Source organism: Oryctolagus cuniculus, chromosome 10 (assembly GCF_964237555.1).
Source record: "Oryctolagus cuniculus chromosome 10, mOryCun1.1, whole genome shotgun sequence".
Classification (NCBI taxonomy): Eukaryota; Metazoa; Chordata; class Mammalia; order Lagomorpha; family Leporidae; genus Oryctolagus; species Oryctolagus cuniculus.
Window position 1 is genome coordinate 16,715,067 of NC_091441.1, and position 21,991 is coordinate 16,737,057.

Below are 21,991 nucleotides of genomic sequence, written 5' to 3' on the forward strand. Positions count from 1 at the left end.
CTAAGCCAAGAGTCTTCGTCATCCACATTGCAACACTGCTCTGCCGTCCCTCTGCTGCCAGCCAGTCCCCGAGCCCTCTTGATCTGCTCTGCTTCTTCCCATCTCCTGCTGCCCACACCCTCATCCCAGCCCTCCCCGTCTCTCTCCTTGGGTTGAGCTCCTGCCAATTCATGTCCCCACTCTACTGCCAGAGGAGCTTTAAAAAGGCAACGCACAATTGAGTATTACTCAGACATAGGAAGGAAGGACACTGTCAGGAGACATGGGTGGACCTTAGGCATGCTTAGGGAAGTAAGTCAGGCAGATCTTAGGACAATGATGAAAGCCTGGGCATGGTAGCACAGTGGGTGATGCCGCTGCTGGAGACGCCTGCATCCCATCTCGGGGTGCCTGGTTTGCTCCTCCCTGATTCCCATCAACTTCTTCTTCTTCTTCTTCTTCTTCTTTTTTTTTTTTTTTTTTTTTTTTTTTGATAGGCAGAGTGGACAGTGAGAGAGACAGAGAGAAAGGTCTTCCTTTGCCGTTGGTTCACCCTCCAACGGCCGCCGCAGCCGGCGCGCTGCGGCTGGCGCACCGTGCTGATCTGAAGGCAGGAGCCAGGTGCTTCTCCTGGTCTCCCATGGGGTGCAGGGCCCAAGCACTTGGGCCATCCTCTACTCATTCCTGGGCCATAGCAGAGAGCTGGCCTGGAAGGGGGGCAACTGGGACAGAATCCGGCGACCCGACTGGGACTAGAACCCAGTGTGCCGGCTCCGCTAGGTGGAGGATTAGCCTAGTGAGCCACGGCGCCGGCCTCAACTTCCTCTTAATGCACTTGTGAGGCAGTGGGTGATGGCCCAAGTATTTAGGTCCCTGCCACCTGCATGGGAGCCCTGAAGGAGTTCCTGACTGCTGACTTTGGCGTGACCTACCCTTGGCTGTTGAGGGCATTTGAGGAGTGAACCAGTCGATGTGAGACCACCCCGCCCCCCAACCCCCAGCATGTCCATCACTCTGTCTTTCGAATGAATAAGTAAATCTTTAAAAAATATATGTTGTATGATTCCACTCCTGAGCTACCTAGAATAGACAGATTCAAAGACACAAAGTGGAGCAGAGGTTGCCAGGGGCTGGGAGGTGGGGGAGATAAGGAATTATTATTGAGTGGGTACAGAGTTCTGTCTGGGATGATGAAAACATTCTGGGAATGAATAGTGGTGGTGGTTACCCATTATTAATGTACTCAGGCACTGAATTGTACCAAGTGTTTAGAATTATAATAATAATATTGTCACTGTTACACTTCTCCCCTCTGGTGTCTTCATTAGCCCAAGGCCTGTAGGCTGGAATCCAAACTGCATCACGGGGAGAGTGAGACTGTTTCCTTCCTTCCCACGGAGTCTCTTCCAAGACAGAACTTGGGCTTCCTCCCTCCCCTCTCTCAGCCCTCGTTCCCCGCTTTGGGCCTTGTTTTGCACCCTGCTCCTGCTGCCATCTGGTGACCTCACCCTTCCCAGCCTGCAGGCAAAGCTGCTCTGTTCCCTGGGGTGGGAAGGGGAAGGAGGAAGTGCCACTGGGTCCTGGGGCCCAGCCCCATCCTCCAGTCCTGCTTTCCAGGAATACAGCAAGGTCAGCCTTAGCCCCTGTCTGTTCTTATGCCTCCTCCTTCACTGGGCTGTGCCTTGTCAGGACTGCACAAACCCCAGCTCCCTGCTCCAGGCTGGGCCTTCAGGCTCCGCCCCTTTCCCACCTCCCCTGGTAGTACTGTCTCCAGGAGGGGCTCCCCATGGGCCCGGCACCCTTCTCATGCTTCTCAGGTCTATTTTCACCACTTGATGGGGTCGCCGCTGTGACTGCCCCCAGGTACTAGTCTCTGCTCCTAACCACTTATCTTGCTGTCTTCCCTTATCTCTGTCTCTGTTTCTTGGCACATGCCAAATCCTCATCTTTGAAGTTTAAGTGATGGCTTTTCTTGAAAACTCTCCCTTGGCTTCCCCAGCCAGAGTCAAGTTCTCCTTCTCCCAGTTCCACCTGACACCCCCATGTGCAACCCGGATCACACTGTGCGCGGTTGTTTGCACGTCTAGCATGTTTGCCCAGGTTTCCCATGGGCCTGAGCAGAGGAGGGCCCCTTATTTTTCTCTTTAGAGCTCCTCCCAAAGCCTAGAATAGTGCCTTGTACTCAGTACATATTTGAATTAGTTAATGGCAGTACTTGTTACTCGCAGGTTTCTTCTGAGAAATAGGTACATGGAGTTGAATGAAGATGTATTTCCAAAAGCATAAAAGCTACACTCCGAATAGTGTCACTTTCCCCTGCCAGAGGTGGGGAACCTTTCTTTCTGCCAAGGGCCATTGGGATATTTATGACATCATTCACGGGCCATACAAAATTATCAACGTAAAAATTAGTCGGCCATAGATTTATTGAATTTGGAGTCTGGCCTGCAGTTGCCTTGGCAGGGCCAGACCAAATGATTTTGTGGGTTTTGTACAGACCACAGGCTGGAAGTTCTCCACCCGTACACAAACCAGTACCTCATGACTTGGATTTTTAACTACACACATTGAAAGGTGGGGAGCAGTCGCCCCCAGGGCAGGAGCAGTGGGTGAACTGGGTAAGGCGCCCAAGGGACCTTTTAGAGAGGTAGAAATATCTTGACTGGTGTCGTGGTTGCAAGGGAGAGTACATTTGTCAAAATTCATTGAACTGTACGCTAAAATATGTGTATTTTATTGATAAGCCTTGCCTCGAAGTTGACTTAAAAATACATTTAAGAAAGAGCGAAGAGAAATTTTTTTGATTTATTGTTAGGTGAGGAAAGATGGATTGATGATGGATAGCATTTGGCTGTGCCACTGTCCGATATCTAGTTTCAGGGTGTGTGCCTTTTTCATTCGTTCTTACTTTTCCTAAATGGAAAATCATCCTTCATTGAGTTACTGCAGCTGGAAGTAAGAAAAAGCAGAAGTCATGAGCAGACTGACAGCTGACTCCCCGCGGTGCTTAATTTTAGTACCAGTGCCTTTAGGAATTCTTTGTAACTTCAGTTGGAGGCCTAACTCGTGCAATGAATCATCGGTATTGAGGGCAGGTAGGGAAATTGCAGCAATAAATACTCTCTGCTCAAAGAAAAGAATCTTGTGAATGGCTTTTGAATAGACTTAGCTAAAGAGATATCTGTAAACCTCACTGGGTTTTTAATTTGTCATTTGCTTTCCAGTGTTTAATATAGACTATTCTCTGGATAATTTAAAGACATTTTCAGAAATATCTGGTTTTTAATGCGTGAAAATAAATGAGACTTATTAACAATGAGGGGGGCGGTGTTGGTTGTCGTTTGGGTTGTAATTGAGCCAAGACTTTGCCTCCCTGTATCTCCTTCAAATGGCTGGAACTCTACTCATCCCCAGTCATCCGTGTTCTCAGTACTTAGAAGAACTTGTTGATGGTCAGAGTGAGCCACTGTAAGATGCCACTGTGAAAGGGCTGACATTGACCCTGCCAATTCTAGATTTGTTCTGCCACTTTGTGGCTTGCTAAACTATGCAAATGAATACAGCCACCCTGTGCAGAGTTCACACCATCAGGAGGAATTTACCAGAATGTCTTTGTGACCATCTATCCAATAAGGAGTTGCTTTTAATCTGGAGTTAGGATCAAGACCTCTGGTATCATGGTTCATTTTGTTCAAGGTCTGGATCCATGTTTTAAGTGTCATCGTGACTGGATTGAGGAACAGCTAGAAATCTGTAAAGTGTTATTTTGGCTGTTTCTGTGAGGTGTTTTCAGAGGAGGTTAGGACGTGAATCTTAGTGGATGAGGCGGGGACCCTGCCCTCAGTGTCGGTGGCACCGTTCAGCCAGTTGGGGGCTGGAGAAGGCAAGTGTAGAAAGTGATTGGCACGCTTGCCCGGGAACTGGGACGCACCTTTCTCCTCCATGGACACCGGAAGTCCAGCCTCCCCAGCCTGTGGACTCCAAGACTTAGCCCAGCAGCTTCCCTGGTTGGGAGCCTTCGGATGGACCTGAAGCTCGCTGGGGCCTGCCGCCTGCTGAGGACCTGTGTGGGCCTTCTCAGCGCATGCCTGTGCGAGCCAGTTCCCTTCCTGAACTCCCTGCCGTCCAGCTGCATACACGTCTAAGTGGTTCTGAGTCTCTAGGGAACTCCATACCGTGGGCAGGCAAACACTCGTTGCTGTTAATGTTCTCTCATAGGCTTTCTTGTTTGGAAATGATGAAATATTTTGCATTCTCCCGAGAAATATATGGACTTTAAGGGGTAAGAAGAGGACTACTGGGAAATGATGTGGATCTGGTTTGCTTCAGATTACCCACCTACTTAGGGACAGAATTGGAGCGAAAATCCTTTTCTCTCAATGCCTACTAATAATGCTTGGTAGATAGTCAAATAAGCAAAAACCAGTGGTTCTCAACCTCAGGGAAGTATTGAAATGTGGCTTTAATTCCTTAAATAAAAAAGTCTTGATTCCTATACACTTCTGATTTTAAATATGCATCACCAAAATGTATATGGGTCAGATTCATTCTTCTCCTGTGAACTTGATTTAAGTGAAGGCTGAGGACCACCCCCGGTGGTGGTGACTACTTGATTGGTTGTATTTCAAGACCATAAAGTTGGTATGCGCCGCAGCACCATTTCTTGGTGCAGTGTGTCCTTGAATCCACAGTGCACACAGGCAGGTATGGCACCTAGAGCTTGTCGGGCCTGTCCTTGTCCCTGTGGACAGTGCTGGCAGGGCCAGCCCTTAGTTGTGTGGTGAGTTTCTGGGTGTGACCTTGGCATTCTGGATGGTTTGCTGCTTTCTTCCTGCTCACCCCCTGTTGCCCTCCCTGGCCCACCATTCCTGCCCCATCTCCCTAGGCCTGCAGCACCATCAGCACCCCCCACCTTACTCTCCTTGGTCATTCACGACATTGAATGGTGGTTTTCCCGGCAGCCCAGGGTGTTTGGGGGAGGAAATGGCACAGATGTTAGAGCGTCGGCCTATGGGTTTCTCAGCTGGGATTTCTCAGGGTCCTGGGATCCACTGCCCTGTTGCATTAAAGCAGCAGCAGTTACACCAATTGGACTGCACGTGTAAGCAGCAGGTTTACCACCGAAAGGTTGCTCTCTGCTACCAGAGAAGCGAATGTCGGTGACTTACCTGTCATAGGCCGTTCCCATTCCTGGAGTGTTTGCCAGGATTCAGTATAGCCAAGTGCTCTTACCAGCTGAAATATGAGATGAAATGGAGTTGTAACTATGTTGTTTAATCTCATTTCACGTGTTTATATTTTCTTGAAGAATTAAGTCGATGACTTATATCAGAAAGTCATACTATTGCAGTAGAAAAATAGTACTGTGGCTGGTTTAATCTTTTTTTTTTTTTTTTTTTTTTGAGGTTTTCCTCAACACAACCGTTGAATCTAAGGTTCTCACAAAGATGATGAAGTGGAACAATTTAGGAGCAGTCAGGTGTAATCAGTGTCAGACCATTGCCAGTTTTATGGAGTGGCTTTATAATTAATTAATCCACTGTCACAGAATGTATGAAGATTGTTGTAAGTATAGACAGAGTTAAACTATCTGGATTAGTTATTTCATCAGCTCTCTAATCCTCAGGCTCATGTGCCTAGACTTCTAACAACAACTGAAATTATTAAAGTTCAATGTTGGAGACTCACCAATTGGCACATTTTACCTCTTGAACACTTTTATAAAGATGCATGCTTATTGGTTAAAATTGTTTATTTTATGAAATACATCTCCATTGTAAAGTACTTTCAGAGCCCTAGAAAAACAAAGGACACACAGAAACGACACATACACATCCCCTTTGGTTTATTTATCTATTGTACAATTGCTAGTATTTATGTAACTAAGTACTATTTTATAAAGCTTTGTTTGAAATTAAATTCTGTCTTATAAGCCATAATTTTTTGTGAGCATGCCCTTCCTTGGCCACTATTCCTCTTTTTGTGGTCTGTTTTTCCTCTTTGAGCTTTACTTTAGGTACTTTTACAATAAATTGTAGTGACATTTAAAAATTGTTCCAATATATTTCAGCGTATTCTTGTTCTTACGCATTCTACCAAAGTACTCTTTCCTTTTAAAATTTAATGAGTATTTTATTTGAGCATCACATCTTGCTCTTCCTGTAAGCAAAACGATGCCAAGCACGGCTTCCTGAAGAAATCGTCAGTTCGTGTTGACGTATAACACACGTGACAAAGAGCTCAGAGTCTCTGTCCGGCCTCTGTAGACCTAGCTCCATCCCCCCCCCCCCCTTTCTTCGGTAGTTGACTGCGTCTTTGACTTTATGATGAAAGGAGGGAAGAATGATTCATCATTAGCTTCAGTCCACAGCCTCATAAATTTTCTTCTCTTTACCTAACTAATCATCATCATTGCTAATTATGCCCCAGAAAATAAACTGGAATGCAGTACAGGCTGGCTTAATACAGAACCAATCAATGTGTAAATCAGAGGGGCTGCGGTCAAAATGGTTTAAGTGGCTGAGCGTTGAAAATAGAAACTGTTTTCCACTTCTGCTTTTGTGTTCAACTGGTATTATAAGACCTAGGACTTATTTGTATGGAGTTGGAAATTGAGAAGTGTAATCTAATTTTAAGGGAGCTTAACACAAATTAAGTGAACATTACTTGGAACATAAATTCATGAATAAAATTGCATGTTGGTTTTGTTGGAAAATGATGATGTGGCAGGTTTGGGGCGAGGCCAAGAACACTTGGATTCTCTTCCTGAGCTATTCAAAATGGCAGCTCCTTGTTAGCCAGGAAGCGCCTCTGGATAGACCACACTCAGCGGCGGACTGGGTGGAGAGGAAGGAGAGAACTAGCACTCTCCGAGACCTTTCACTCTAAGGCAGAGCATTTAAGCTTACTTGATCTTCAACTACAATTCCACCATCACTGCTTGACCAGTAAGGAAACAGGCTCAGAGATGTTAAGCGACAGAGCCAGATTCTTCAAAGGCAAAGCCTCTATTCTACTTCCCACATGGTTTCATAGAAGGTAAGGAAAATAATATGGAAGGAAGCCATATTCGTAAATAATAATAAGTAAATTGCTGGTCACTGTTTTTGGCTGGCGCCGCGGCTCAATAGGCTAATCCTCCGCCTGCGGTCCTGGTCGGGGCACCGGATTCTGTCCTGGTTGCCCCTCTTCCAGTCCAGCTCTCTGCTGTGGCCCAGGAGTGCAGTGGAGGATGGCCCAAGTGTGCTTGGGCCCTGCACCCCATGGGAGACCAGGAGAAGCACCTGGCTCCTGCCTTCGATCAGCGCGGTGCGCCGGCCGCAGCACGCCGGCCACGGCGGCCATTGGAGGGTGAACCAACGGCAAAGGAAGACCTTTCTCTCTGTCTCTCTCTCTCTTACTGTCTACTCTGCCTGTCAAAAAAAAAAAAAAAAAAAAAAAAAAAAAAAAAAAAAGTAAATTGCTGGTCACTGTTTTCAAGCATAGTTTTCTTTTAAAAAAAATTATTTGAAAGGCAGAGAGGCAGAAACAGAGAACTCTTTCATCTCCTTGTTCACTCCCCAAATGCCCACAATAACTCAATAACTGGGGCTAGGCCAGGTCAAAGCCAGAAGCCCAGTACTCAATCCAGGTCTTACACATGGGTGGCAGAGATCCAACTACTTTAGCCAGCACCTGCTGCCTCCCAGGGTGTGCATAGACAGGAAGCTGGAATCAGAAGTGGAGCCAGGACTCAACGCTGGCAGTCTGCTAGATGTGGGATGGAGACTGCGTCCAGAGTCTACTCCCGTGGTCATTGTTTTAATACTGCTATCATGAAACATTTTTGTCTCCAACTGCATTTGCCTTGAGTGTCATTGTCCTGGGCCTCATTGTTAAGGAAAGATCTCTTCAAATTCATAAAATTGCAGGAATCTGTAACATTTTTTGTACTTCTTCCCAGTTTTGTTATTTCTGCCACCATAGCTCAAAGTCATCAGTCCTTCCTCACTGGCACAGCCACATCTCCCTAGAGTCTATGATGTTAAGGGCTGATCAATGTTGTTAAAAGACAGAGTTACAACAAATCTTGTTTTGTAGATCGTAATTGGCTTTTATCTGGGTTTCCACAATCAGACAGCAGTCTGGATCAAAGGTGGTTCCGAATGCTGTGCCCTAGCCCATGTGCAGGTTATATTTATAGAGAAAAGAAGTGACATAACAGAAGAGAGGTACAAGGACAGCTGGATTGGCTGTAGCTGGGCTGTTGCCTTATTTGAACTTGGTTTGAGCAGTTGACCTCCTGTGATTGGCTGAGACTCCGCTATATGTTACAAAGGCATATTCCTAAGTGAGGCTTTCAGTTTGTTTACATACTAAGTTAGGTTGCAGTTTGTTATGTAAGAACTCCTAGGGAGGCTCCCTCAGGCCAAATTGTAGTTTGATTTAATACTGTCAGTGGGTTTTAACATAAGGACAGATGAGTGGGAGATTCACCAACAAATCTTCATTGCCTTGGGTTTAAAATTAGAAGAATTCTACCCTATCCTCTAACACACTGGGGATTTCTGATTCCATTATAAATTCCGCTGCAGCAAAGCGTGCATTTTCCCCTGTCCAAGCTCTGCACATGAACTGCTGGTTGTACCTGTGGCTGGTGGTCACCCTATTGGATAGCACAGACCAGATTATCTGGCTTTGAGCAACTTAACTTGCCTCATCTGTCTCACCTGCCCAAATTTCTGTGTTCTAAAAATAAAAGAGGTGTTCTTTGAGTGTGCCACCCTACTTCTTGATGTCACACCAATTATCAAGTCCCCGTTATACCCCTGGTCCTCTGCTGAACCCCCTCTAGAAAGTGCTGGCGACCTCCTAGGTACCAAGATCTTTCCTCAATGTCTGTTACCCACAGCTTTGTGCTGCTTAGAACACTTCTGTCTGGAGGCCTTGTTACTTAGGCGGGTCTCTTCCTGCTTATGCCCCTGAAGGTCTCTCTCTCTTTTAAAGATTTATTTATTTATTTGAAAGGCAGAGTTACAGAGAGGCAGAGAGAGAGATAGGTAGGTCTTCCATCTGATGGTGCACTCCCCAGTTGGCCACAACGACCAGAGTTGAGCTGATCTGGAACCAGGAGCTTCTTCTGGGTCTCCCATGTGGGTGCAGGGGCCCAAGAACCTGGGCCATCTTCTACTGCTTTCCCAGGCCACAGCAGAGAGCTGGATTGGAAGTGGAGCACCGGGACTGGAACCGCTGTGCCGCAGCACCAGCCCCACTCTCTGCTCTCTTGTGTGTGTCTGTTGCTGATGTCTCCTCTGAGTGGATGCTGCCTGATCTCTTTTAACTTCCCTCTTGACTTTTCTCTGTCAGGCCCCCTTTTCAGCTTCTTTTGTGGTCTTCATTGTCCCCTGAGTAAGTTGTGTATCCTCCCAGCACCTTCATGGGGGTTGGCCGAAACAGAAGTCATTGTGCTTCTTCCTTTCTGTGGTTTTGATTTCTCCTGAGCCGTTTCCACTTCCTCCCCTCCTGGCCTCCTTGTGATACACTGAACCTACTCTGTCACTGCATCTCCGCCTCCTGCTTCCATCAGCTGCTCGGTTCCTCCTCCCAGTCTGCCGGGACTCAATCTTTCTCCAAACCCCTGGGCCTGGTGCTCCAGGCTGTGTGTGGTCCACGTGTGCCTGACTCAGCTCCTTTGTCCCCTCTGTGGGCTGGGGCGAATGCTTTAAAGGGTCTCTTGAAAATTTGATCTCTGTAAAAGACATCTGTGTCAAACACCTTAAACGGAAGAGCTAAAACTATGGAGCTCCTAGAGAACACTTCTAAGTTATCCTGGGATTATGCGAAAAAATCCTCTAGCCAATCAATGTCACAGCTGGAACGGAGCAGTAATGCTGGGGCTGGTGCTACGGCGTAGCTGTAAAGCCGCCGTCTGCAGTGCCAGTATCCGATCCAGCTCTCTGCTATGGCCTGGGAAAGCAGTAGATGGCCCAAGTCCTTGGGCCCCTACACCCACGTGGAAGACCTGGAAGAAGCTCCTGGCTCCTGGCTTCAGATCGGCCCAGCTCTAGCCATTGTGGCCATCTGGGGAGTGAACCAGCGGATGGAAGACTCTCTCTCTCTCTCTCTGCCTTTGCCTCCCTGTAACTCTGCCTTTCAAATAAATAAACAAATCTAAAAAAAAAGAGAGAGAGAGAGCAGTAATTCTGTGATTGTTGTCGTCCTTTGCTGATGTCTTTTTTTTTTTTTTCTAAGATTTATTTATTTGAAAGGCAGAGAGAGAGAGAGGTCTTCCATCCACTGGTTCACTTCCCAAATGGCTGCAATGGCTGGAGCTGAGCTGATCCAAAGCCATGAGCTTCTTCCGGGTCTGCCACATGTGCACAGGGACTTGGGCCATCCTCTGTGCTTTCCTAGGCCATCACAGAGAGCTGGATCTGAAGTGGAGCAGCCAGGACTCAAACTGGCACCCATATGGGATGCTAGCACTGCAGGCGGCAGCTTTACCCGCCATGCCACAGTGCCAGCCCCTGCTGATGTCTTAACCTAAAGACAGCCTGTCCTCTGATTGTACACGTCTGCATCCATGGCTTACATGTCCTCGTGCGGATTTTCTGCTCAGCTGTCCCTGATGGTGCCAGCTCCTTTGTGGTACTTTGTGTTTACAATCCCAGCTCTCACCTCTAGTCTGGGATGGTCTTACAGAAAGTGGCAAGGTTAGTTACCAGGGACAGAAGTACATACATACCACAGTGCTTGACACATGCCAGATGTTCAATGAGAATGTGAATGAATAAGTGAATGAAAGAGAAAAATAAATTCATTTGTTCATTCTTACCTAAGCTTCAGTTAGTTCATGGGCAGTCTATGGCTCTAACTCAGCGCCCAGCACTGTGCTTGTATACAATAGATACTCAGATATGTTTTTGGATTAGTAAGTGGATTATATATTTTATTCTAATATGAACTTTCTGAACGCTATGTTGGTATGTTTTACTTTAAATAATGTAGGTGCTCTTAACGCAGCTAGATATTTTAGGATACTCTTTTGATTGTCCACTGTCTTTTCCCCTTTAAACTAGCCTGCTTTTCCCCCTGCATTCTTAATTTTAACACATTTCATGTATTGGGAGCTTGTTTTCTTTCACAAAGGATTTTAGAAAGAAAAGAGAAAAACCATGTAAGAGCTTTTCTGCTAGGGGCTCCTGCTGCCTCTGGGTGTAGGTGGGATTCTGGGACTAACAGTTGTTCTTACAATAGAGGTTGAATAGTTCTTTCCAGAATCATTGTGACTCCATTCGAAGACACATAATTTGGATGCTTTCAGTGGGAAACAGAATTGGGAAGCCTTTGTTGGAACCACACTGGAGCACTGGGGGTGTGAGGGTGGGGCCCCTAAATTTCAGTTGAGTTGCACTAAGTCTCTCTCCAAACCTCCCTGCCAGGAGGTTAGCACATTCTTCTCTTGGGCAGGGGTATGCCTGCCAATCTTCCCCTGACAGTCTTTCACTATTGTTAGTTGATGACAAGGAGTGAATTGGTGGTATTTGCTTTTAGTTCTATTACTCGGTGCAAAATGAAATAGAAATGAAATTGAAAGAACTGACTGGGAAAGTATTAGTGATATCATTGTGATTAGCATGTCTTTGTGATCCCTGCACAGCTCCTGGCTGCTTCCAGTTTTGTGATTGTTTTTTTGGGTTTTGTGTTTTGTTCCGTTTTTATCTCTTTAATTGATCAGAAATATTTGGGTTCAAATGATGTGGTAGAAATGCTAAAAAGAGATCTTCATGCTTCTTTCTGTGGCCATATTTTAATTATTTTAATGGGAAAGCCAGGATCAGTTTTGTTTGTTTGTTTTTTAAAGATTTGTTTATTTATTTGAAGGCAGAGTTACAGAGAGACAGAGAGAGAGAGAGAGAGAGTCTTCCATCTGCTGGTTCGCTCCCCAGATGGCTGCAACAGCCAGAGCTGCGCCAGTCTAAAGCCAGAAGCCAACAGCTTCCTCCGGGTCTCCCATGTGGGTGTGATATCAGAAATGACCCCCTAAAGTCTATACAAAAATGTGGCCCTTAACCGGGTGTGCAGTGGAGGATGGCCCAAGTGCTTGGGCCCTGCACCCCATGGGAGACCAGGATAAGCACCTGGCTCCTGGCTTCGGATCGGCATGGTGCGCCGGCCGCAATGTGCCGGCCGCGGTGGCCATTGGAGGGTGAACCAACAGCAAAAGGAAGACCTTTCTCTCTGTCTCTCTCTCTCTCACTATCCACTCTGCCTGTCAAAAAAAAAAAAAAAAAAAAAAATGTGGCCCTTAAAATTCCCCAGTAGCGCCATCTGGGCTGCCACATGTTACCAGAATTTGGGGTGCCATATGATATCACCATATGCTTATTAATAAATCCCCAATATTAATAAGCCCGGGAGGGTTCTTGCCTAATATTTAGAGAATTCTAAATACCGGCACAGATAAACAAGGCAGCATGGTACATTTTAAGCCTTTATTTAGTGAGAAAGATGCATAGAAGAGTGAGAGCTTTATCTGAGAGAGAGAGAGAGAGAGAGAGAGGTAAATCTGGGTTAATACCGAGCACCAGGAACCAGCCACATGGAGGAGCATCTAGGCCAGGAAGCCTAGGGCAGGTGGCCTGAAGGTCATACGCCCTGGAGGCACAGGGCTACAGCAAGCCCCCTCCTGGCAAGAGACCAGGGAAAGAAGAGAAGGCCTGGGACACACAGTGTCCCAGGCTTTTAACCCACTTCCAAAGGGGAGTGGTTAATTAACCTGATTGCCTGGTTGGGCACTCAGGTGTAGCCAGGTAGGGACATGAGGTCACAAAGGAGCGTGGCGAGGCCGGCGCCGCAGCTCAATAGGCTAATCCTCCGCCTGCGGTGCTGGCACACCGGGTTCTAGTCCCGCTCAGGGCGCCGGATTCTGTCCCGGTTGCTCCTCTTCCAGTCCAGCTCTCTGCTGTGGCCCGGGAAGGCAGTGGAGGATGGCCCAAGTGGTTGGGCCCTGCACCTGCTGGGAGACCAGGAGAAGCACCTGGCTCCTGCCTTCGGATCAGCACAGTGCGCTGGCCGCAGCGTGCTGGCCACGGCGGCCATTGGGGGGTGAACCAATGGAAAAGGAAGACCTTTCTCTCTGTCTCTCTCTCTCACTGACCACTTGGCCTATCAAAAAATAAATAAATAAATAAATAAATAAAGGCAAAGGGGCGTGGCAAATGCGTGGTCTTCCAGTTCACAAACCTAATCGATTTTAGCCTGTATGCCTGCCTACTTCAGGTGCAGGGGACCAAAGACTTGGGCCATCTTCTACTGCTTTCCTAGGCCATAGAGCTGGATTGGAAGAGGAGCAGCTGGGACTCGAACTGATGCCCAAATGGAATGCTGGCACTGCAGGCGGTGACTTTACCCGCTATGCCACAGCGCCGGCCCCAAAAGCCAGGATCCTAACCCCTGTGAAATAAGCGAGTTAGCTGCATGAAGCCCCTGGGTTTGTGAAGTTGTCTAAATCTGGCAATAAATACTTAGCAGAGGGAAAAGCAGAGTCAGGACAAGGTCAAGTGGATCCAAGGAACGAACTTTACTTCTAGGAGATGCCACAAGCTTCCTGAAGCAAGGGGGCTTCCCCAGCGTACTGTAGAAGGACACCCTAGCATCCTCTGAGATGGACAGTGGCATCATGGGGGTTTTCATCTCCGTGGAAAAGAGCCACGTGTGCCCCTGCCAAGTCCTCCCGGCGACCCGCCTGCACCTCCGCTGGCCTTACGGGAATCCTGAGCGGGAAAGTTTGGGGTTTGGCCCAGAGTGCAGACTTCAGAGCCCCGGGGTAAACCCCTTACCTTGGTTCACGCCTGAGCTCCTTTGCCATCATTAACTCTGCGCGTTCTGTCTCCCTCAGCAATGAACACACCTGCGCATGCTGGCTGCCTGTGAGCTCCCTGGCCACCTCGCCGGGCACTGGGACGACGCAGGGCGGTGGCCTCTGAGACCCAGCTCCTTTCTGTGCGCGGGGCGCTGTCTGCCGGCCATGGAGACGCTGTCGCAGGACTCCTTGCTGGAATGTCAGATCTGCTTCAACTACTACAGCCCGCGGCGGCGGCCCAAGCTGCTGGACTGCAAGCACACGTGCTGCTCGGTGTGCCTCCAGCAGATGAGGACGAGCCAGAAGGATGTGAGGTGCCCCTGGTGCCGGGGCATCACCAAGCTGCCCCCGGGCTTCTCCGTGTCGCAGCTCCCCGATGACCCCGAGGTGCTGGCCGTCATCGCCATCCCGCACACTTCGGAGCACACCCCGGTCTTCATCAAACTTCCCAGCAATGGGTGCTACATGCTGCCGCTGCCCATCTCCAAGGAGCGCGCTCTGCTGCCCGGAGACATGGGCTGCCGCCTGCTGCCCGGCGGCCAGCAGAAGTCCGTCACCGTGGTGACCATCCCCGCTGAGCAGCAGCCCCTGCAGGCGGCCGCCGCCCCGGAGGCGGCCGAGGAGGAGCCGGACCGGCGGGGCGTGGTGAAGAGCTCCACGTGGTCGGGAGTGTGCACTGTCATCCTGGTGGCCTGCGTCCTGGTCTTCCTCCTGGGCATCGTACTGCACAACATGTCTTGTATTTCTAAGCGCTTCACCGTGATCTCCTGCGGCTGAAGGGCGGCTCTGGTGGGTGCCGACTTCGGGGTTGAGCAGGGGATGGGATCCCGTGAGAAGAGGGGGCGACACTGACCATTTGGTGCCGAGCGCTGGCCTCTGGGTTGCCACTTGATTCACCCGAACCCCGACACCGCAGCGGGCGGAAGGTGAGGTCTCTGTAGGATTCCAGGTGGATTGTTCTGAGTGTGGGTGGCGACAGCCCTGGGGACGACTGCATGCATCCTCGTAATCACGTATTAAATGGACTGTAATTTATGATTTTCAAGCTCATGTTACAAAATAGACGTATCCTACTTAGACACTAAGCGTACAATGTGGGCTTCTCTGTGTGCAGTAGATTTAAACAGAGATGCCACGTGCACAAGTAGAATTGAACCTGCGAATCCATGTAAAAACTCGGTGAAGACACAGTGCTGGCTGCTTCGCATTTTTTTTCCCCTTCTTTTTTTCCAAAGGAAAGCCAGTCTTCATTTCAGTTGCTGAGGCTTTTTATACATTTTGAATGGCACCCAAGTTGAAGCAAGTTGAACGGACCATCCTGTTTTGGAGACATATTGGAACAAGTGTCTCCACTGTGTCGTGTTTTGTCTTGTACCTTCATTTTTCTTCACTTGTAATTAGAGCTCGCTACGTGTTTATTAAACTGCAAGCCCAACAGGGGAGCAATAAACCGAGAAATCATGAGAAATGCCTCATCCCACAGGAAACCTGGATGCCGATTTTTCTCAAGCCATCTCACGAAACCAGAATTTAAAATGTAAATATTGCGCATCTGTGTGTGTGTGTGTGTGTGTGTGTGTGATTTGATTTACCTCAGGTGTTTGCGTCTTTTCAAAAGAGTCCCGGGAGGAAGACCTTGGGTAGGAACGCGTCAGCTGTCTGGGACGAAGGCACCTCACAGGCATCACACGGGCACCTGGACCCTGCCCGTGCGGGGTCTCCTACACGTCACCTCCAGCTCTCACTTCACCTCTCATCTGTGTATTGAAGTCCTGCATTGTGTAAGGTGCAAGGGGAGAGTAACAGAGGAATCTCTCTTTTCTCCCAGTTTCGGGTGTGTTAACAGCCGTGATGGCATTTGAAAACACAGTCTGTGCTTATTTTTGGAAAGGTGTTGTTCCATGAGAGTGAAACCATTTAGAATCCCAATTTTCTCTTGTTGATGTTTGCAGGAAAAGCTTTTGTGTTTCAAGATAGGTTTTTCTTGAGAAGCAGCAAGGTAAACTCGCAATTCACATGCCCAGTGTAAGTGCACCAGTTCAGGTACCCCTACATGGATGCAGGTCTCTAGGTGCTGCTGGTTGTAAATGCGTGTGTTCAGAAATCGCTCTGGGCTTTGGAGTTCTCTTCTGATCTCCTTTTTGGAATTCGGGAATCAAGTGGTATGTGACAGGAACTGCAGTCATAAACAGATCTGTTTTAAGGTTCCATTAAATCCCTGAAAATGGTGGGGTTGTGAGGGAAATCAAGGTAAAGCAGTGGTTGGTTGTGAAAAAGCAAAGCTAGATAATAGCCCTGTAACATGGAGACGCTTTCTTTATATGCTAACTGCTCTCTTCAAACAGCCTAAAACATGCATACTAAAGTGATGGGATTAGCATCAAATAAAAAACAAATACATTGACTAGAATACAAAGCTGACACTTAATTGACATGAGAATTCTATATAAAATTATGAACTCTGATTTTTTTTTCAAATCTTTCCAATTTGTTGTAAGGCCTTTAGGAAATGTATTTGGAAGCTCAAACTAGAAATTAGGTTAAAATGCCATTTTATTGTGTAAGCTATTGGGCATTATACAACAAATAATCTAGGATTTATTTGGTATTAATAATTTAGGTATTATATTAGCTGACTACTATTCTCTCTTATATAACACAGTACACTGTTGGGTTAGTGTCAATTTCTCAAACTCTCCCAGGCTGCTGTAATGCATGTCTGACCTAATTTTTGTTTCTCTTGGAGGGGAAAAAAAAACCCAGACCCAGAAATGTTGGATTAAGAATGCTACATTTCAGATGAACTTTACTCTTGTAGTTTGAAGTCATGCTGTAATCAGATTAATTTTGTGAGTGATATCTGCATATGTTTATGTACAGTGTGATGTGACCGAGCCTGTAGAGTAGTATGTACTAGACTTCTGCTGCTAAGTAGGCTATCTGTAGATACTAATGTGTGTGCTGACACAGTGTCCTGTGTTTTCCTAGTGCAAAGCTGTAGAGTAAAAATGTCCACAGACCTTTCTGCAATTGAGCAGTGTAAAATTCAGTGGCTCTATGGTAAATTCTTAACCTTACAACTTAACAGTAACAAGCAAAATCAGAAGTTGTGTGTGTGTGTATGAAAATCTTACTGACGTAAGAGTGGATTCTTCCTGCACTTATGCAGCTGCCTGTTGGGATGTGCATTTGTGTGTGTGTGTGTGTGTGAGAGAGAGAGAGAGAGAGAGAGATCTCAACCTGCCAGGTAGAATTTTTATAGGCTTAATGACACTTTAATGTTATTTGGCATTCCATTGCTCTGGCCTCTTGGCCTTCACTCACAACATTAACAACCCAGCTACCCCATGTGACAAAAGTCCAGTGACACAAGCAGCCAGAATCCATAATGGCGCATCGATGAAAAGTCACAATCAGAAGCACTGAGCGTTAGAGCGGAGAGCGGCTTCTGGTGGCTGCGGTTTGCAAGTGAGTTCGTTGAGGCCCTCAGGGGTGGGGGACAAGAGCTTTGCATTGCACTGGCCTCTTGCTCTGTCCTAGGTCTGCTATCTCTACTGGCTACGATCCTTTTTAGGGTGACTGAATACCCTTTGCTAGCTCATCTGCTGCATTCAGGCTTTGTTTTTGTTTCTTTGTAGATTTGTATCTTCAGTTTTAGTTAACATCTACCTCTCTGGGGAACAAGAGGAGTGTCAACATTTAAAGACACCTATCAAGTCATGGGATTTGAAATTTTTAAATTGCAGAATATTGCCCTCTCCCACCCTCATCATATGTAAAGGACAATGAGTTGTGTAAATAGTAAACTATAAGCATGAATTTTCGTCTTTATTAATGATCTTGACTTAAGCAAGAGAGTGCTTACTACGTTAAGTAGAGCCAAATATGCTACCTTAAAGCGTTGACTTTGGAAACTTTTCTAGCAATGACCTGGGGCATAAGTTATGATAAGAAGGCAAATCAGTTCTCAGTTGCAGTCATACTTTATGATCAGAAAGCTTTGAGGTATTTTCTTTAAAAATGTAGTTATGTTTAATCTTGTGCTTGACTTACACAGCAAGTCCCTTGGAGGCTTAGCTTCGTGCTAGTGCAGCCCTTGGGAGCTTCTCAATCAAGTGCTGTTAAGTAGAAATTTCTGGGATCATAGAAATGGTCTAAGGCCTGTGCTGTCCCGAATGGTAGCCACTGGCCACACTGACTGGTGGGGGATTAAGATGGGGTGAGTATGACTAAGGAACTGGATTTTTAGTTTCATTTAGTCTTGAGGAACTTAGATGGCCTCATGGAGCTAGTGGCTACCATATGGCATAGTCCGGTTCTGGATAGCTAGGCATGGGAATCTGGCATCAAGGTGTTAATAGAGTAATGGGAAAGCTAAGAAAGTTTGTGGGCCAGTAACATGCAGTTGACAAAAAGAAAAAAAAAATTCCTTTCTGGGCTTAAAAAGTAGGTGATCTCAAGTATGACAGTAAAAATCCACTGATTGCTCTTTGGGATTATTACGTAGGTACTTTGAGTCAAGGAATGATCAGTGAAGTTTCAAGAGTGCTTTATTAAGCCCCTCTTTTTTGGGATCATTAGCTGCATGTGAATCTATTGTCCAAAAATAGTAGCTAGAAAGTAGCTGTAAAATGTTTGACTTGCAAACTATGCATGACCTGTACTGTGAAATTGTGTTTAGGGTCTAGTGACCAAAAAAGTAAATGTTACAGGAAAAAAAAAAAAAGCCTAATGAAATCCTTCTACACGTCTAATATCTTACCCAAACTTCATTGCTGCATTAGTAAGGTGTGAAATAAAAGAGCAAGCATGTTTTGTGGTGTTAGAGTGTTATAGTTTGCCCTTGAAGTCTGACAGCTTGTCATTGTATTTGGTGTGGGCATATGTAGCATCATTTTTCAGATGCCAGACCAAAATGTAGGTACTATTTTTAGAGGGAGATTTGACATTGTTTTAGTTTTGCTTGTTTTTTGTTTTATTTTAGTTATCACCAAAAAAACAAAAGTAAAGATTTGGTGCTTTGCCCAAAGACACCTTTTAAAAAAAAATGCCCATGAAGTTTAAAAACTTGAGGGTTATTAAAACTACTGGAATTTCTTGTTACGAGAATAAGGGAAGCTAAATATCAGACTCTTACTGACGGTGTGGTGTTTACGCCAGTCCAGTTTTTGATTGGAGACGTTCCCATCTCCTTATTTGAAAATCTATACTATGTCGAGATTGATTAGCTTGCTTTTCATTGCTTATCAAATGTAATATAAACCAAATGCATTTGCTCTGATTGAGCAGAATTGGGTTGCTTTTTTTTTTTTTCTTAGAGCTCTTCAGTGGGAAAACTGTTCTGTTTAGCTTGTCCTCAAAAATTATTTTTAAATTTTTGCCAAAATGAGAGTAGCTTTTTCTCCCTAGGAGGAAGTTTAGAGTCCGAAGTTTATTGGTGTGAGAAGAGTGATGCATGCAGAAGACTTCACTTTCTATCTTCTCTTAGCAAGATGATGCTACCCACCAGTCAGCATTTTATTTCACGCAGAGGTGTCAGTCAGTTGATCTGTCATCCTTGACCTAGATGGAGAAGCCACTCCTTGGTATTTCCATCATTCTCAGTGAAACATTGCCCACAAGGTACATTTTACCAGAACTGGAGCTCCAGAGAAGAGTGAGAGAGTCGAGACAATTCCATAACTGTGTAGAAAAGTAGCGATCTTTTCCAGTAGCCGTGATGGTTGGTTGCTAAATTCTGTTTAACATGAAACACTTTAAAAAATAAGTAGAAACTCAAACCAATGTCGTTTCTGACACATTGACTTACACACACACACACACACACACACACACTACTTAGCTATAATTAGAATTAGAAATCATGTTTGTCGTGTTTTTCATTTTGTGGGTTATGCAGCATCGAATTTGGTTGTTAATTTCCTAACAGTTGCTATGAGCAGCATAGGTTGTGTCAAACCAACTTCTACACAGCTAAACTTGTGAGACTCTGCAGATACATGGTAAGTGGCAGGTTCCACTGTATGGATTTGATTGGCAAGCCGTTGATCACTGAGGAACATGGGCAGGTGGGGTGTTTATTTTCTGTCTTCTAAATAGCTTACTTTTGGCTCTGCCCAAGGGGTTGGGGGTGCATAGCACACCACCACTCCAGAACGCGTACAATGTTGCTCGTACTGTTTCCTGCACAAGTTCCCTTGCTCAGTCTGGCCAGTGACCTTTTGTTTTTTTAGGATTCACTGCCTGGGGTATCCTATTATGTATATCTCACTTCTGATGTAGTGGTGCTTGGAAACACTCATCTCGTTAGCTGTTTTTTATTATTCTGATCCAAGATTTTTGATACTCTACATATTATGAAATTTTTAGAAGACAATCAGGAATATTGAACAGAGTTTTGAGGGACCTCTTGATCTGCAACAGCATGCTTTCTTTGTTTCTGCAGGGATGGTCTATGGCTGTCCCTGTGCTTCTAGAACATAGCTCCGAATTCAAAACCTTGGGATATGGGGCTTGTAGCCCATGTGAAAATCTTGCAATCTCTCTGCACTGGGATTGGTTTGCTCTAAGAATATGGTCTTCTTATTCTAATGGATGATCAGCTTTTAGTTGAGATTTGCTTTTGGAGAATCTAGAAGGATCCTGTTGGCTGTGACAGTGGTTAGGGATCGTAGGTTGTGAGAAGGAAAGAGATAACGGCAGACGCCTTTAAAGAGAACAAGTTGATATTGGTTGGATTTCTTTTTAAATCGTGGGAGTATCTTATATAGTAGTATGGTATGTGCTTCTGGCTTGGCTGGGAGATAACCCAACTATTAAGTGGGTAGGCCTACGGGAGAAATAGGGACAGGCCTTGGGCCTATGTCAGCAGTTAGGCAGGGGCGCCCAGAGAGAGGGAGAGAGAGAGAGAGAAATACTTTACAATGCAGGAAAATCCCTCATGAGATTATAGCTGCAAAGCAAGACAGCAGAAGCTGATGAACCAGCCAAAGAAAGCACAGGAGAAGCAGGAGTGAGTTAGTCAAGCACAATCTGTCATTCCAGTGGGGACCACCACCTTCCACCCCAGATGCAGGGAATGTGCTCAGCCGATGAGGGGTCCAAGGAGGCTCCATCCCCCATCATCTGTTCTGTGCTTTTACTCCGGGTTGTCAGGCCTCGGGTGAGTCCAGAGCCTGCTCTAGCGCTCTTTGCTGACTCAGCAGAAGCTCGGGCATCCTGGCAACTGTGGGATCCGATGCCTATTCTGGGTCTGTCCTGACTCGCGTACCTTCATATTGATGGCGAAACTAGTTCATGAATATTTTGGTTTATAACGGGTGGTTGTCATTTATTATGTATTTTTTTATTGCACCACTGGTTCATATTTGCCTCACTTGACGGGTCTAGTGTGGAAGCGTTTCAGCTGGGGGCCGTCACAGACTCCCAACCTGAGCCGTGTCGCTGCTGCCCAGGGTTCCCTCCATTCTCACAGCTCCCCTGGCGGGTTCCCTGGCCCTCCTGGTCACAAGTACTCCAGGCAGAGGCTAGATTAATGCTGCTCAGGGGCTGTTCTCTGTCCTTGACATGTTTCATTTACAATTATGTGGATTATTTATTTACGAGCTTTTCTTTTAAAGGGCCAGAAAGCCCCACAGATGAATGAGCTTCTGGGCCGTGCAGAAAATATTGTCCAAATGTTGCCAAATATTGACTTTGTCAAGGGGACATCAAGCTGCTGTTTATAAATCTGAATGTCTTAAAAGCATTCTTGCTTGCTCTCTCTGTTATCGATGGTGTCTTAGCCCATCCTGAGTTTTTCCAATGAACCCAATTTTAATATATGGTATTTTTGTATGCCAAACTGGTGTCTTGTCCTTTGTATATGTGGTAATGTTGATTTTATGACTACTGTAAAAACACATTTGCTATGATTAAAATTCATAAAATGATTTCAAACAGACTCATGTATTCCTTTTATCGCCCCTGCCTCATGAAGTTAAAAAAAAAAAAAGCTATTTGGGAATCTACTCCTCAGTTACTTTAAGAATTATCATAGGCTTGGGTAATAAAGCCACCAGGTGATCCTGAACCAAGGATGCTAAGTGGAGGTGACTGAAGTGGTTTCTCCAGGAAGCCGGTGCTCATGGCTGATGGGTAAGTCTTTGCTTTTGCAACTGGAATTTGCAT

At 46.1% G+C, this 21,991-nt stretch overlaps 1 protein-coding gene across 12 annotated transcripts in view; it reads left to right on the plus strand.

The window, feature by feature from the left end:
• The window catches only part of RNF152 (ring finger protein 152), a 138,447-nt gene extending 116,687 nt beyond the window's left edge, over positions 1 to 21,760 (plus strand). For all 12 annotated transcript variants that reach the window (XM_051851159.2, XM_070050079.1, XM_070050080.1 and 9 more), the window contains one exon: positions 13,859 to 21,760. In XM_051851159.2, the coding sequence (XP_051707119.1) occupies positions 13,877 to 14,599 (723 nt within the window). In that variant the 5' untranslated portion in view covers positions 13,859 to 13,876 and the 3' untranslated portion in view covers positions 14,600 to 21,760. The remainder of the gene's footprint in view (positions 1 to 13,858) is intronic.
• The last annotated feature ends 231 nt before the right edge of the window (positions 21,761 to 21,991 follow it).